The sequence below is a fragment of the Fukomys damarensis genome, unplaced genomic scaffold, assembly GCF_012274545.1.
Source record: "Fukomys damarensis isolate Sample0158 unplaced genomic scaffold, DMR_v1.0_HiC HiC_scaffold_8, whole genome shotgun sequence".
Classification (NCBI taxonomy): domain Eukaryota; kingdom Metazoa; phylum Chordata; class Mammalia; order Rodentia; family Bathyergidae; genus Fukomys; species Fukomys damarensis.
This window is the reverse complement of record NW_022900920.1, coordinates 31,098,226-31,112,433: the sequence shown is the minus strand read 5'-3', so window position 1 is coordinate 31,112,433 and position 14,208 is coordinate 31,098,226. Positions and strand designations below refer to the sequence as shown.

General features: G+C 55.3%; 1 protein-coding gene across 1 annotated transcript in view; it reads right to left on the bottom strand.

Annotated features, from left to right (window-relative positions):
* Sh3pxd2a (SH3 and PX domains 2A) overlaps positions 1-14,208 on the bottom strand; it is a 132,780-nt gene that overhangs the window by 104,591 nt on the left and 13,981 nt on the right. Inside the window, exon 3 of the mRNA XM_033761246.1 lies at positions 3,158-3,233. Coding sequence (XP_033617137.1) covers positions 3,158-3,233 — 76 coding nt within the window. The remainder of the gene's footprint in view (positions 1-3,157; positions 3,234-14,208) is intronic.

Sequence of the window (14,208 nt, the reverse complement as noted above, 5' to 3'; positions counted from 1 at the left end):
TCTGTCTCTACCTTCTGTCCTGGCTCCTAAGAGGGATTTTTTGCCAGAATTTGCCTGGCAGCTGAGAAAGTCCATAAGCATGCCTTGGGCTCACTGTGTTCTCTCACTCCTGCTGCTTCCTCTCTCACTAGCACCAGCCAGATACAGGGGCTGAGTGCACCTCGTTCCTCGTGACACGTGGGATCGGAAGGAGTCCTGTGTGTGACCTTTCCGGGCAGGTGGGAGTGAAGTGGGCAGGTGACTTCTGGTATCAACAGCGGTCCTTTGTCAAGCACTGGCTGTGACACGAGCGCTGTGCCAAGGCCTCACGTGCCTGCTTTAATGCTTGCTGCCCTCCTCTAGGAGAAAACTGATTCAGCCGGGGCCTCAGGCCCGCAGCAGTGGGGGCCCTGTGCCCGGGGATAGCTGAGTGGTGGGCAGCCCTGGCCCAGAAGTCAGGACCAAGAATTTGGTGCTGGCTCACCTCCTGGCTGTGCTGCCTTGAGCAAGTCTATCTGCTTCCCTCTGCCCCAATTCTCTAGTCAGCAAAATGGGGCAATGACCTGGCTCAGCTCAAACAGAATTATATGTGTGATGGTTTGGTATAAAATGCTAGGCATGTGTCTCAGTTACTTTCTGTCTTAGTTACGTTTCTTTTGTTGCTGAGACAAAATACTCAATACCCATAGTCAAAGGAGGGAAAGGTTTGTTTAGCTCACAGTTTGTAGAGGTTTCAGTCCATAATCGGCTGCTTCCAAGGCAGGGTGGCGTGGCAGAGGGGAAACAGTTCATGGGAGGCAGAAGGCAGCAAAGCAAGCAAGAGGCAAGACAAGCCTCTTTCTGTCCCTATACTGTATCCAGGCTACCAGGTCAGGGTGGTGCCGAACCAATCAGTGGGCTGATTTAGTGATCACTCACCCTCAGTCTGAGCATTGCACCGCGAATCAGTCATGCACTCTAGATTCAGCCACCTCTAAAAAAGCCCCATTATGACTGCATGAGACTTTGTGGGGACATCTGGACACTGCCACGACACTTTCTCACTGCTGGGACACCATACCCGACACCCACAACTCTTACATGGAGAGGTTTATTCGGCTCAGAGTTTAGAGGTTTCAGTCTGTAGTCAGTTGGCTCCAAGACAGGGCAGCACGACAGAGTAGAAAGAGCTCCTGGCAGAGCAGAGAGGAAGCACAGAAAGGGGGAGATGGATCCCTCCAGGCCATGCCCCAGCGACCCACCCCTCAACCAGGCTTCCCCTCCCCAAGTCACATTTAGCTACAAACGCATCAGTGGACTGACCTGCTGAGTGCCATTCCCCATGACGCAACCCCCGCCTGAACACCCCGCCTAGGAGTGCTCGAGGCTTTGGGGGACATCTAGACACAAACCCTAACAGCATGTGTGAGGACTAGGGCCCAGCCGCAGTTCTAAGTGCCTGAGATGCATTGATTCATTTTATCCGTTACAACATCCCCATTTCCCAGATGTGGAAAGTAAGGCATAGGGAAGCGAATACAACTAGTAGCCGCCAAAGCCAGGTTCCAGGGGTGAACCCAGGCAGTCTGATTCCTGGGATTGTGGGGACAGAAGCCAGCCCGCCACCCCACACCATTCAGGGGTCCACTCTGGGACCCCATCTTCGAGGAAGCCTCTGCTGGCTGCCTGGGCTCCCCATGAGCTCTCTGCTCCCTTGGCTCTGTCCAGTCACAGCTGGGCTTGCTTGGTGCAGAGGCTCCTGTCCAGCTCTGAGCCATTCTCACTGTGGAGATGGTCTTGTGTCTCCCCATTGAGCGTTCCTTAGATGCGATGTCCCCTCGACTGGCCAGGCAACCCCAGGCCCCAGCTGGCACAGGCAGAGCCCCTCCTGAACATCACTGGTTGATTGATGACCGGGAGCTCCTCCCGGGAGCCCCAGCCCAGGAGGAGCAGAAGCAGCAGCCTCTTCTCCAGCAAACAGAGGGCCTCATGCTGCAGGGCCAGGTCCACCACCACAGCAGGCACCACACTGGCCTCGTGTCCCTCTGGGACACCTAAGATCATCACAGCCTTGTGTGTTGGACATTCCAGATTCCCTCAAGACTCAGTGAAAAGCCAAGCAAAGCACAAAGACTCGCCAAAGCAACTTGAGGCCGGGCACGGAGAAGCCATGCTCTGCCTGCATGGAAAGGAGGCCAGGGCCAAGGCTCCCGAGCTCCCACTGACCGGCTCCGGCCTCACCCCAGCAGTGGGGTTGGGCACTCTTCTGGTTGTCAGTTAGCTCTTTCCATCTTCGGCATAAACTCCAAGACAGACAGCAGGATGTGCTCTTGCCTGCTGCTGAGCATGAGCCACTCTCTGGGCCCCTCTGCTTTCAGGCCCATGAGTCTGGACTGGCTGTGGCTGGCAGGGTGCACAGGCTAAGGGTCCAGCTGATCACCCTCAATGTGTGGGGTCCGGGCCAGAGGGGCATCGCACCATGAAGGGAGCTCCCCTGGGACCCAGCTCGGGGCAGGGTAGGTAGGTCACCAGGAGAGCAGGAGGCTGCTTTGTCCATGTCGCTCTGGGCAGAGCCCAGGTGTGGGGCTAGAGCCCTGAGTCCCAGCCTCAGCTCTGCCACCTCTAGGAGCAGTTACTCACCCTCCCTGAATCCCAGTCTTCACCCCTCAGGGGAAATGATAGCACACATTTCACTGGGGAGATCTGTACACCATAATAAATAAAGCAGCACTCTGTAATTACACTGCAGATCTCTGCACAAACTTGAGACATGGTAATAGCAGGTCACGGCATACCCGACACATTTTCTTCCAAATTACAGAACATAATCGATTGCCTGAAACAGGTTCCAAAATGGTGTCGTGTTATGGCCAGACAGAGCTGGGTTCAAATCCTGTCTTTACCAGCTCACAAGCATGATACATAAGCTTTTGAGGGTGTTATGAGGCCTCAGAAGCTCAGGTCCAGGGAGTGTGCTCAATTTGAGGCTCCCTAGGAGGCAGTGGAACTCTTCAAGGATAAAAGCCAGGGCCCAGCAAAGACAGTCCTGGGACAGCAGAAGCTGCTCAGAAGACAGTGGCCTTCCAAGTCAGGCACCTCCAGAACCCAGGAGTGGTTACTATGCAGATCCTTGGCTTAGCAGCTGGCCTCCTCTGGACCCAAGGACGCCCTGCTCCAGGTCACCTTCCCCCGAGCTTACCTGGGAGGAAGGGGATGATCCTTTGCTTGGGGTCCTTCTGGCCTCCTTCAATGGGGAACTTATCCAGGAGCTGCATCTGCAGAGCCAGCCAGACAGAGAGACAGGGTTCAGAAGACAAGAACAGCCTTCGGTGTCCCCTCCCCACCCGCAGCACCACCGCTATGATCATGCACATGGCGACACCTGAAATCCCTCATTTCACAGGCGATTACCCAAGCGCATGGAGCATGAGAGGGAGGAGGCCAGGGCTCCGTGTGCATCACAGGGGGTGCCTGAGCCTCTCGGGGAGGCATTGGGAGGCACCGAGGGAGTCTGGGTCAGGGACTGGCAGGCCTTCAGGCCAGGCTGGCATTTGCTGATGCTTCTTGGGCATGATTTCTTTCCGACTTCATCTGTGGGGTGAGTCCTTCAGCCGCCAGCCCTTCTAAACTCCCTCAGACTAGGATGGAGGAAGACCCAGCCCAATACTTCACAGACCACCCACCTCCCAGAGCTGCTCGTGGAAACATACCCAGATGTTATTTTAATTGCAAAACCAAATCTATCCTGTAGCCCCCACTGCCAGAAGACCCCTTCCCATTCCTGTCTTCCCCCCTGAGATCACTACTGTTTTCCCAGGGACAGATCCACTGGAAGACTTTTCAGGGTTCTGGAGCAACAACTGTTTTTCTTCTGCTACTTTGGGTTGAAATTCTGTGTGAACTGGAAAAACACACAGAGGCAGGATGGACAGGGCCGGGGCCCCGTGTGTGTGAGCTTCGTCCCAGTGCACAGGTGGGAGCTGCAGCGGAGTGGCTAGTCAGCACCCGGGCCTGCCCCCCTAGCTGGGCAAGGCAAGGACAGGCCTCAGGCGGGCCTTAGGTGTCACCTGGGAGAATAAGGAGAATCTGCTATCCGGGCCCTCTCCAATCCTTCACACATTCAGCGAACACCCACTTAGAGCACGGGGCATTAAAGAGACAAAGTCTGCCCTCGGGGAGCTGACATCCTGGTGGAGAGGCGCACAGAGAGCCATGTGTCATACGTGAGCGGAGATAAGTGTTATGAAGAGAAATGAAGTTCGGTGAGGTACTGGAGTGAGACAGGGTTACTTTGTAGGGTGTGGAGGAAGATGCAATTCAGCAAAACCCGTAGAAACCAGGGACACAAACCACTCTGGAAAGAACGTGCCAGGAAAGGGGAAGAGGAAGCGCAGCTGGCCTGGTGTGAGGAGAGCAGAGGCTGGGGAATGGGTGGTGAGATCCGAGGCAGCCTGGAGGACCCAGCGTGGTTCTGATGGAAGAAGTCCTCACATGCTTTGTGCACAAGAGACAACATCCCACTGATGCTCTCAAAAGATGCCCCTGGCTACAGTAGAGGGAACGGACCACAGGATGGACTCAGGGAGAACAGCTAGGGGTCTATGGACAGCATCTGGGACCAAAGTGTTAGCGCTGGAGGTGATGAAAAGAGGTCCTGCGCTAGGAGTGTGTGTGTGTGTGTGTGTGTTTCCATTCATTTATTTAGCTCCAACACATGGTCTTGGGGTTCCTCTTGCACAGTCATTACCCAATACACATAGGCTACTTAGAGCTAATGTATGTAGGTGGGGATATTGGAGGATTCCATGAAAAACAAACAAGACGGAACTGTACCGTGATTAACTTTCACTTCCCTGAATACAGACGGATGGTTAGAAAAAGCTGGCTCATGCGTTTTTAATGCTGTAACTTCAACTCTCAAACATTTAATAACTCACTGCTCTGGGTAAACACAGCTGTTGGGCCGCAACACCATAAACTTCTACTTAGGATTTTTTTTTCTTAATGAATACATTTTCAAATAAATTCTATGGGACTAGAACTTCCATCTTCTATTTTTCCAACCCTATATTCTATATTTGTACATTTCTGTATTATGTAAGTAATTTATGCTCAGTGAAGGAAAAAACTAGAAATTATACAAATAGTGGGTGATCAAAAAGAGGAAAAAGAATCAAGTGCCCCTGAAAAATGCGACATGAAAATGGCGGGGGGGCTACATATTCTTTGTAGGTATTTGTCCATGTGTGTAAATAAAATGAACCCATCAATGCTTTTACACAATAAAATGAACATTTTTCCATGTCAAAGAATACCTCCTATTGGTAACCCTAATCACAACACAGAACTCCATGTTTTCAGGCCCGAGGCTGGTTTTTCCACTCCCCTGCTGTCAGGCTGTGTGGGACTTTGCAGCAACACAGCCCAGAGTGAGGTCCTTGACCACATATCTCTGCATGGCTTCTTAATACCAACAAACTCCCCTTTATTGTTGGGTGTCCGGTATTTTGTCCCAGCAAAGAGAGAAAAGTAACTATGACAACAGCTATCTTTACAGTATTGAGATTCCCAAGCCATGAGCGTGGAAAATATTTCTATTTATTTAGATTTTCTTTTCATGTATTCAGCAATGCATTGTCATTTCTAGTAGAGAGGTCTTGAACATCTATCATTTATATTTGTTTGTGTACTAATTCACACATGCACAAGCATGCGTGCGTGCACGCGCACACACACACACACACACACACACACACACACACACACAGAGGAGAGGCCTGTAGACTCAGAAGGAAGAGACAAAACAGTCAGTATTCCCAACCAATATGAAGCTATATACAAAATCAAAGAGGAAGGCAGAAATGCACATCTTTGGAACCGGAAGGATTCTCATGCGCTCGTTAAAAAGAAGCTAACTTGGGCCGGGGATTTGGCTCAGTGGTTCCACTGCTTGCCTCACAAGGGTGTCCCCGGTACCAACAAAACAAGAGAAGCTAACTCTTGGAAGATACAGGCCTTAAAACGAGCAAATAAGATGAAAAGGTTCTGAAGAAAGATTAGTCTGGTGGTCACACAACAACGTGAATATACTCGATGCCACTGAGCTGTACATTTTGAAAAGGCTAAAATGGTAAATTCCATGTTTGTATATTTTACCACTCTTCAGTGAAAACAAGATAAGGAAGGCAGAGGAGACAGAAAAAAGATCCAATTCTGTGATAACAGATGGGACTGAGTGCACTTGATCCTGGACTGCATGTGGTGCTGGGGAGAGGAGCTAGGGCAGCAAGCCTCCCTGACGGGGTCTATACCCCGTGTCTGGAAAGCAGCGCCGCCTCCTCCCGGGGCTCTAGGTGGGGCTCCCTTTCCGTGGAAGCTCCTAGAGGCCCCCATGCTCCTTGGCTTGTGGCCCCTCTCTCTCTTTGAAGTCTAAGTGTACCCGGTGGACGTGTGCGAACTTAGTTTGCCAGGGCCATGACAACAAAGTACTGCGAACTACATGGCTTAAATCACACACATTTACTGCTTCACTGTCTGGAGTCCACAAATGAGAGGCCCAGGGTTGGCAGAGCGCTTCCCTCTCGGTGTGCGGGAGGCTCCACCCTGCCTCCCTGCTGGCTTCTGATGCTCTCTGGTCCATGGCAACATCCCCACCTCTTCCTCCCACTGCCCATGGTGTCTGTGTCCAAATGCCCCCTTTTCATAGGACATCACTCACGCTGTGTTCGGGGCCTGCCCTACTCCACGATGGCCTATCTCAGCTAACTACATCTACAAGGACTCTCTCCAAACAAGGGCATATCCTGGGGTCCCAGGGCAGACAACTTCAACACAGAGTTTGGGGGGATGCACAAGACTTCAGTCCCTAACACTACCATGCTTTAAAGCAGCAGGTAACAATCCAAAGGGAATGTCTTTGCCATTGCTCCACTGAAAGTGGAGGAGAGGAGGGATCTGGGACTCCAAGGGAATTGTCCATCTGGGGTGCACAGGCCAGACTGTGAAAGAGGCTCTGGGCACAAGGGTGCCAGGCAGCGTGTGGCTCCCATTTACCACGGTGGGGCCCGGGCCAACAGCTCACTCCTGTGGTGAGAGGTGCACAGAGACTAGTCAAACCAACAGCGCTATCCTAGGGACCTTCTCAAGCCTGAGGAAGTCGCTCCCTGGTGCCCGAACAGCCTGGCTACCTGAACCTGCCCCGGGGGTATGCAACCCGCCTGCTGACCCACGGTCTTTATGCAGAATGAATGCCAGATTGGAGTTAAGAGAGAGGGCTCCAGGGCCAGCCTGCCAAGGACTTGCTGGGCAACCGGGGCAAGCAGTGTGGGCACCCTGGGCCTCAGAAGCACCTGCTCTGCTATCTCCAAGGGGTAGTAAAACCCATGGAGAAGACACTCAGGAAACGCTTCTTGAATGGCAGGCCTGGTTATTCCTATTTTTTGAGTCCTGATCTACTCATCTATAAAATGGGGCCAAGCGGGGACACCGGCTTTCTATGAAGACTCCAGGGTATCATCTCATCTCCAGTGCTGTCTTCCAGCTCTTCCTGCTTTCAGGAACCCGCTCAGGGCCGTCAGCCAGGCCCACCCAGTAATTGCTACCAGTGGCTAAACGGCCTTTTGGACCTTTCACCTCTAACTTCACGGCCCTTTGCTTCCTAAGGCTCTTGAGTTCTGCAGGCTCCTGAGAGCCCTCGGCTACTTCTGCTCTCACTGGCCAAAAGGAAGGGGCATGGCACTGGGCAGCTGGCCACCTGGAGAGCTGGTGCCGAGAGTGCGGGTAGAGGCTGTACCCAGCCAGCTCTAAGCCTGGCTGCAGGAGGCTGAGCGGAGCTCCCAGGACACATGTGCCCGCGGTGCGCTTTCCCACTGTGCCCCTGGAGCTCCACCCTCATCTCCTACCAGCACCCGGTGTGCCAGCCCCAGCTGCCCCCTGCTCCTCGACACAGGAGGGTTGTGAGTCAGGCCAGGAGGGTGTGTGCTGAGCGGAGAGGGTGAGCTAGCTGCAGGGTCATTTGAGACTGGGAGGAAGAACTTGGACTTCCTGCTCTGGGCATGGGGAACCCCTGGAGAGTGCTGAACGGAAGAGGGACTCTCTGAAAGCGGAATGGAGGAAAGACACATCTGGCCAGGGCATAGGCCGGGGCGCAGGAGGGAGAGACATCTGTGTGGCGCACAGGCGGCCAGAGAAGCCCTGCTGCCAGGCCAGAGCGTGGGTGGCGACACGCCCCCGAGAAGAGGTCTGCCTGGGCCGGGCATTTCAGGGCAGGGTCCCGGTGTGCTCTCTCCTGGGGTTCCAAGCCATCCCCCCACCTTTCCAGAGACCCGCCCAAGGTCCCCAAACCACCCCCAGAGTTGGCAACACATCCCACTCCCGCATGGATCTCCAAGCACACACTGAAAAGGAAGAGGCCCTGAAGAAGCGGGAAGGGAAGGAGGAGAGCAGGCTTGAACCTCCTTTCCAACCCAACCACACCCCAGCCACAGGGCTGCCTGATTCTTCTCATCTTCCCACGGCCCAGAACTACGGTTCCCCAAACGTCCTGGCCGCCGCGGGGTCCAATTCAGCCCAAAGCCTGGGATAAAGAGCCAGCATGTTTTAGGGCAGTGAGGCCAAGACACGCCCTTGGTGTCCCAGGCCCAGGCTGCGGCTCCAGGCGGTGAGATTCCAGGGCTGGTGCCCGAAGGGCCCTCCTGATGGGCCTCTTGGAAAGAGGAGCCAAATGGGCAGCGCGTGAGCCACAGTCCAGCGTCCCAGCTCTCTCTTCCTGTCTCCAGGCATCTCTAGTCCCCATTTTTTTTTCCTCTATGCAAATTAGTCAAGGTCCTTTCAGGCTTTAGAATTCTTTCCCCCTAAAAGTTGGTGTAAAAGGCAAAAATGAAAGAATACACTCAGGAAAAGGCCGGGTAGCGTGGACAGGCCCTGCGCAGCCAGCACAGAACACTGACTTCCCAGAAGTGTGTTTCTCTTCGGCCTGGCAGTGGCCTGGAGCTGTGGGTCAGCATAGTCATGGCCTCCCCAGGAAAGAGTCGAGGTCCGGTCAGCCTGGAACCCAGGAATGGATGCAAGAGCTTCCTCAATGATCCCAGAAGCTGCCATCGCGGCCTGTGCCAAGGCCAGGACCCTGAGCTCTGGCCAGGAGCACTGCAAGCCTCAGGCGACTGGGGAAGTCACCGCCCTACTGCCTCCCATCCTCCCGTTACAGACTTCATAGCATAAGAGACTGAGACTCCCACAAAACCTCCTGCAAGGCCCCAGTCAAGAGAGTGCCAAATGCACACCAGTTCTGAGTGCCACTGCAACCTGCTCCGTTTGGATGGCTTCACCTCTGCAGCACACCTGTTGTCGGTTCCCTGCTGCCCCGGGACACGAGCCTGCCTGCTCATGACCTCGTCCCACTGACCTGACCAATCCTCACACGTCCCCACCTTGCATGGCTTCCGGCATCCTCCCCTTATAAGTGCCCTCCTGGCTTGTGCAGATTTGTTGCACTTCTAGAACTAAGCTTACCATCCGTATTGGACAGATTTGTGCAGGTGCTTGTCTCCTTCAAAAGCCTGCAAGTGTCTGGGAAGCAAAGTCTGTCTTGGGAGACCGCTGCCCATCACTGTAGCTGACACGCAGCTGGACACACGCAGCTGGACATGTGCGGCCCGCACTCTCCAGCCTCCCCGCTGTGGGGTGGGTCATGCGACTGAGTTCTGACCAGTGGAGCTTGGCAGGGGCAAGAACACCTCTCCACCAACTTACAAGAGCTTCCTGAAACCCTCCACCCATTCGTTCCCACTTTCCAGCTAGATAAAAGCTCCATGTGGGAGGAGTTACCAGGAGGGAGAAGCTAGGCTCCTGAACTCGGGCTGGGGCAGAGCCCACCTGTGACTTGGTCTGGTCTGGAACATGAATGAGCAGAAAATGATTGCTTTTCTTGATCCACAGAGAATCTGTTACACAGTTCGCTTGTCCTGACTGATACAAAGGAACTCATCAAGGTCTGTTGACTCAAACTGAAAGGGAGAAGACGACATAAAGAGCAGAATCGTCCTAAGAATGCTGTCCCCAGAGCCAGTGAGGTGGGGAGTTACGTTGCCTGCGTAAATGAACTTCGGCATGAGGCAAGACGGCACACCTCCCAACTCCTGCAGCCCGCTGCACCAGAGACACACACAGCCTGTGGAACGCCCAGTGTGCCTCAGGAGGGCACAGAAGGGTGGAGGAGCTGCCAGATGGCCTCTAAAAGTCCCCACAGATGAATAACCCCCAACAAATAAGATGACAGGCTGTGGTAAGCGTCTTGAAGATGCCAGGCAGGGGCGCTCTTAGGAGGTGGTGGCCCCCAGGGGAAGGGAGCCCCAGGCAGAGGGAACAGCGATGACGAAGGCCCTGGGGCAGCACTGTGTTTGGCATCCCGAGGAACAGAGCAAAGCAACAGAGTGAGCTGGGGTGCTGAGAGCAGGAGAAGGGAGACGGCTCTGGAAGGGCAGGCCAGGCCCGGTCACACAGCCTGGGGCAGACAGGAGCTCCAGGTTCATCCTGAGACCACCCTGGCCTTTCGAATGGGTTAAGCGCAGGTGTGGTGCGATCAGACTCACACTGTCACTCTGACTGCTGCAAAGCCTGTGCTTGGGAGGAGGCAGCAGTGAAACTTGGTGCTGCTGGGAAAGCCAGGTAAGGCAGCCCCGAAGCCTCAGGTGCCTCGCCTCCCAGGCTCTGCTAGAAGCTTTCCAGTGGAGGAGGGATGCGAGTAGGGAAGGGGCTGGCTGCTCCGGAATTCTGGGCACTGGAGAACAGGCCTACTTCCTTCCAGGCTGACCCTGACTGCGGGGCCGACCTCGGCGCAGCTGGGCGTGGCAGTCCAATCTCCACACCTTGCTCCTGAGGAACTCTCTGCCCCGAGCCCCATCTCAGGCGCAGGAACCCCAGTCCTCCCCAGTCCTCCCTCCAGCTCCACGGCCCCCGCACCTGCAGCAGGAGGGAGGGAACCTAGCATTCACTGGATAGCTTCTCCATCCGCACCGCAAGAAAGGATCTGAAGCCTATGTGCCACAGTGTTACATGTACTAACTTGGGGCACTATGTCCACTGACGCCTGCTATACTATTGTCTGCAGGATTGAAAACTTCCATAATTAAACAACAGCAAAAACAAGCTGAATGCAGTGCCCAGAAACAGCTGGAAGGGGTCAGACCAGAGTTCTGGGGAGGCTGTGGGTGCAAGAGAGGAAAAGATGGTGTAGTGGAGGAGATGGGGGAAGAGGCAGGGAAAAGACTGGAGAGGAAGGGGAGGAAGAGGAAGTGGTGGAAACGGAAGAAGCGGGGAGAGGGGCAATGGGGAGAAGGGAAAGAGGAGGCGAGGGTGTGGGAGGCTCCAGACAGAAACTGGGTTGCAGCGTGCAGAGGCGAAGCTCACATGTGCCTCACAAGCCCGGAAGGCAGCCCACTGGCATGTCCAGGCAGCCCCCCTGCCCCAGGGTCAGCTCCTACTCCAGATTCTGCACCCCCAGCCTCGCCCCAGCAGGTGCTCAATAGATGGAGCCCGGTGCCTCCCCCTCCCGCCCTCGTGCTGATGGCAGAGGCTGGGACAGAGAAAGCTGCCACTCCAGGGCCAGCAAAGCCTGCCTGAACCTGCTCCTGAAGCTGCCTGACCCAGATCACTGACAGCTGCTGGGGATTCGGGGCCTGCCCCTTGGAGAGCCGCTCCCTTCCTGGGCACTGGCCCACTTCGTAGCTATTTCTAGCAGGCCTGTAGGGAGGCAGGCGTGGCTCTGGGGAACAGCTGGAGCGGGTGAGGAGGGATTCGTCCATGGCAGACAGATGAAGCCCGGGCCTTCTGTGCAGCTAGGGGAGGGGAAAAGGAGAGAGCAGGCAAGGCAGGAAGCAGTTGCTCTTTTCTGGGCAGGGAAAGAGGCCTGAGTCGGGGCACCAATGGTCTTTCCCAATAAACACCAAAAATTGAAAAAGTCAGGTATAGAAGCTACATTTTTTAGTCCTCCTATGCCATTTCCTTACCACCTTGGCTCCGTCTCTCTGCCCAGGCCCCACTGCACTCACTGCTCGGTGCAGAGAGGAGACACCACCACCCTGCCCACCTCTGCCGGGAGCACACTGGGGTCCCTCCACCCGCCCACTGGGGAGTCCTCAAACCACTCCAAGCTGAGCAGCGAGGCCCTGCAACTCTCAGGACAAAGCAAGCCTATTTCTTTGGGACGGAGACGTCCTCGGGAGTTGGAGTGGGAAGAACGACCCGCTTGGCACGGGAGCTGCCCTCTGTGGGCGACTCAGTGCCAACGCAGAACCAGCCTCAGGCATATCTGAATGTGGCCTGTTCCGCCTCGGGGACCAAGGGCCCTGCTGCTCCTTCCCAGCCTTCCCCTCACTCTCCAGCCAGCCCTGAGTTCAGATTCCCGGGGAGGCTGACCTGGCCACCTTGTTCGCTGCACACCAGATAAAGGCTCCCTACTTAGACTGAGTCAAGCCCGGCCAGCTCTGAGGCCCATTCCTGGCCAGCCCCCGAGCGTTCACTTACAGCAGCCTGAGCTACCCAAGACCCTTAGTGGCTGGGAAGATGTTCCAGACAGGTGGCAGACAGTGCTCTTTCTCCGAGGGCTCCAAGCGCTCCAGGCATGGGTATCCTGTGCTTTGTCTCCTCAAAGTTCCAAAAGCACTTTCTAAGGTAGGTTCTGCAGAGGAGTTGGTGGGGACTCCTGGCCCAGGGTTACCAGGCTTGAGGCCCAAACCCAAGAAACCTGACCCATGGCCCTCCCAGAGCTCCCATCCCACTCAGACGGTGGGAGTTTGGCACCAGGAATCCCCCCAGCCCTTTAGGAAAATCTGATGATGCCTGTCCAAAGATGACGGAAGTCCCTGGGGGACCTGCGGTTTCCTTTCCTGGCCTCAGCTAAACTGATGACGTAAAGGGAGCAGTTTTAATTCTGTAGCACCTCCCACAGTGCTCCCATCTGAAGACACATCTCTCAGGCCCTGGAATTGTGACTTGAAATCACCTGGGTCCAGGTCCAGCCCGGGATGGTGGATTCCTACTGAGGGGAACGGACATGGCTGGCTCTTCCCAGTCACCCCCCTGGTGACAGATCACCTCCCAGAGGGATGAACAAACGTCTTCCCTCAGAAAAGTCCACAACTCAGGCTCCCAGAGCTCATGCTGGCTGTCCCACACGCCCAGTTCCATAGGAGTCAATGTGAAACCAACTGTGGTCATTAGCAGGAAGTAGGAAGTCCAGGTCGCCGAGACCTCCAGCCTGGTCCCAGATCAACAGCTGCCTGCACTTGCTGGATGGGCTGTCACAGCACGAAGGGTCCAGGCACAGTCTACACTGGGGACCCTCACTGGGGCCTCACAGTCTGGCCTGACCTGACCCTTCCTTCAGCTGACTGCTCCTACTCAGGCAGGGCCTGCAGCCTGGCTCTTCCCCTCAGAGTCCCCGGGACTGACCATGGTGCCAGGCACTTGGCTAGCACTGCTCTCTCCAGAGGTGCCAAGATTGACATGGGAGTCCCTCTGACAGGAAGGGAGTGAGTTGATCATAGCTGAAGCTTCAGAGCACGTGCACAGGTACACACACACACACACACACACACACACTCGCATGCACAGATGCTCACCTGGCCACCAGCAGACAGCTTCTTTCCCTTCGTTTTCCAGTATGGAGGGGATGCAGAGCTCTTGTAAGCTTTCCAGCCAACCTCCGGGCTGGTAACTAGAGAGGGGATGGGGCCCAGTGGGAGAAAGTTGATCATATGAAGCTTCAGAGCACGTGCACAGGTACACACACACACACACACACACACACACTCGCATGCACAGATGCTCACCTGGCCACCAGCAGACAGCTTCTTTCCCTTCGTTTTCCAGTATGGAGGGGATGCAGAGCTCTTGTAAGCTTTCCAGCCAACCTCCGGGCTGGTAACTAGAGAGGGGATGGGGCCCAGTGGGAGAGAGCTGAGCTTCCAGCTTGGGCCCATGGGTCTAGGTATAGAGGAGAGGTGATGGCGACTGCACCCCACGGCCTCCGTGACACGACACCAAGCACGCCCTGGCATGACACCTTACCCCAGAGAACAAGGTGTATGTCTCCCAGCACTGGCAGTGGTGTGCCTGACTCAGACTCTGTCCCTCTGGATTATTCAACAGGGAGGGTGGAGGTGGTTGGGTGGTGTGGGCTGGGCTCCAGGCAGCAGGGAGCCCGAGGCAGGGCTACTGTGGGCCTTCCCTCGGACCCAGGTCTTGCACTGT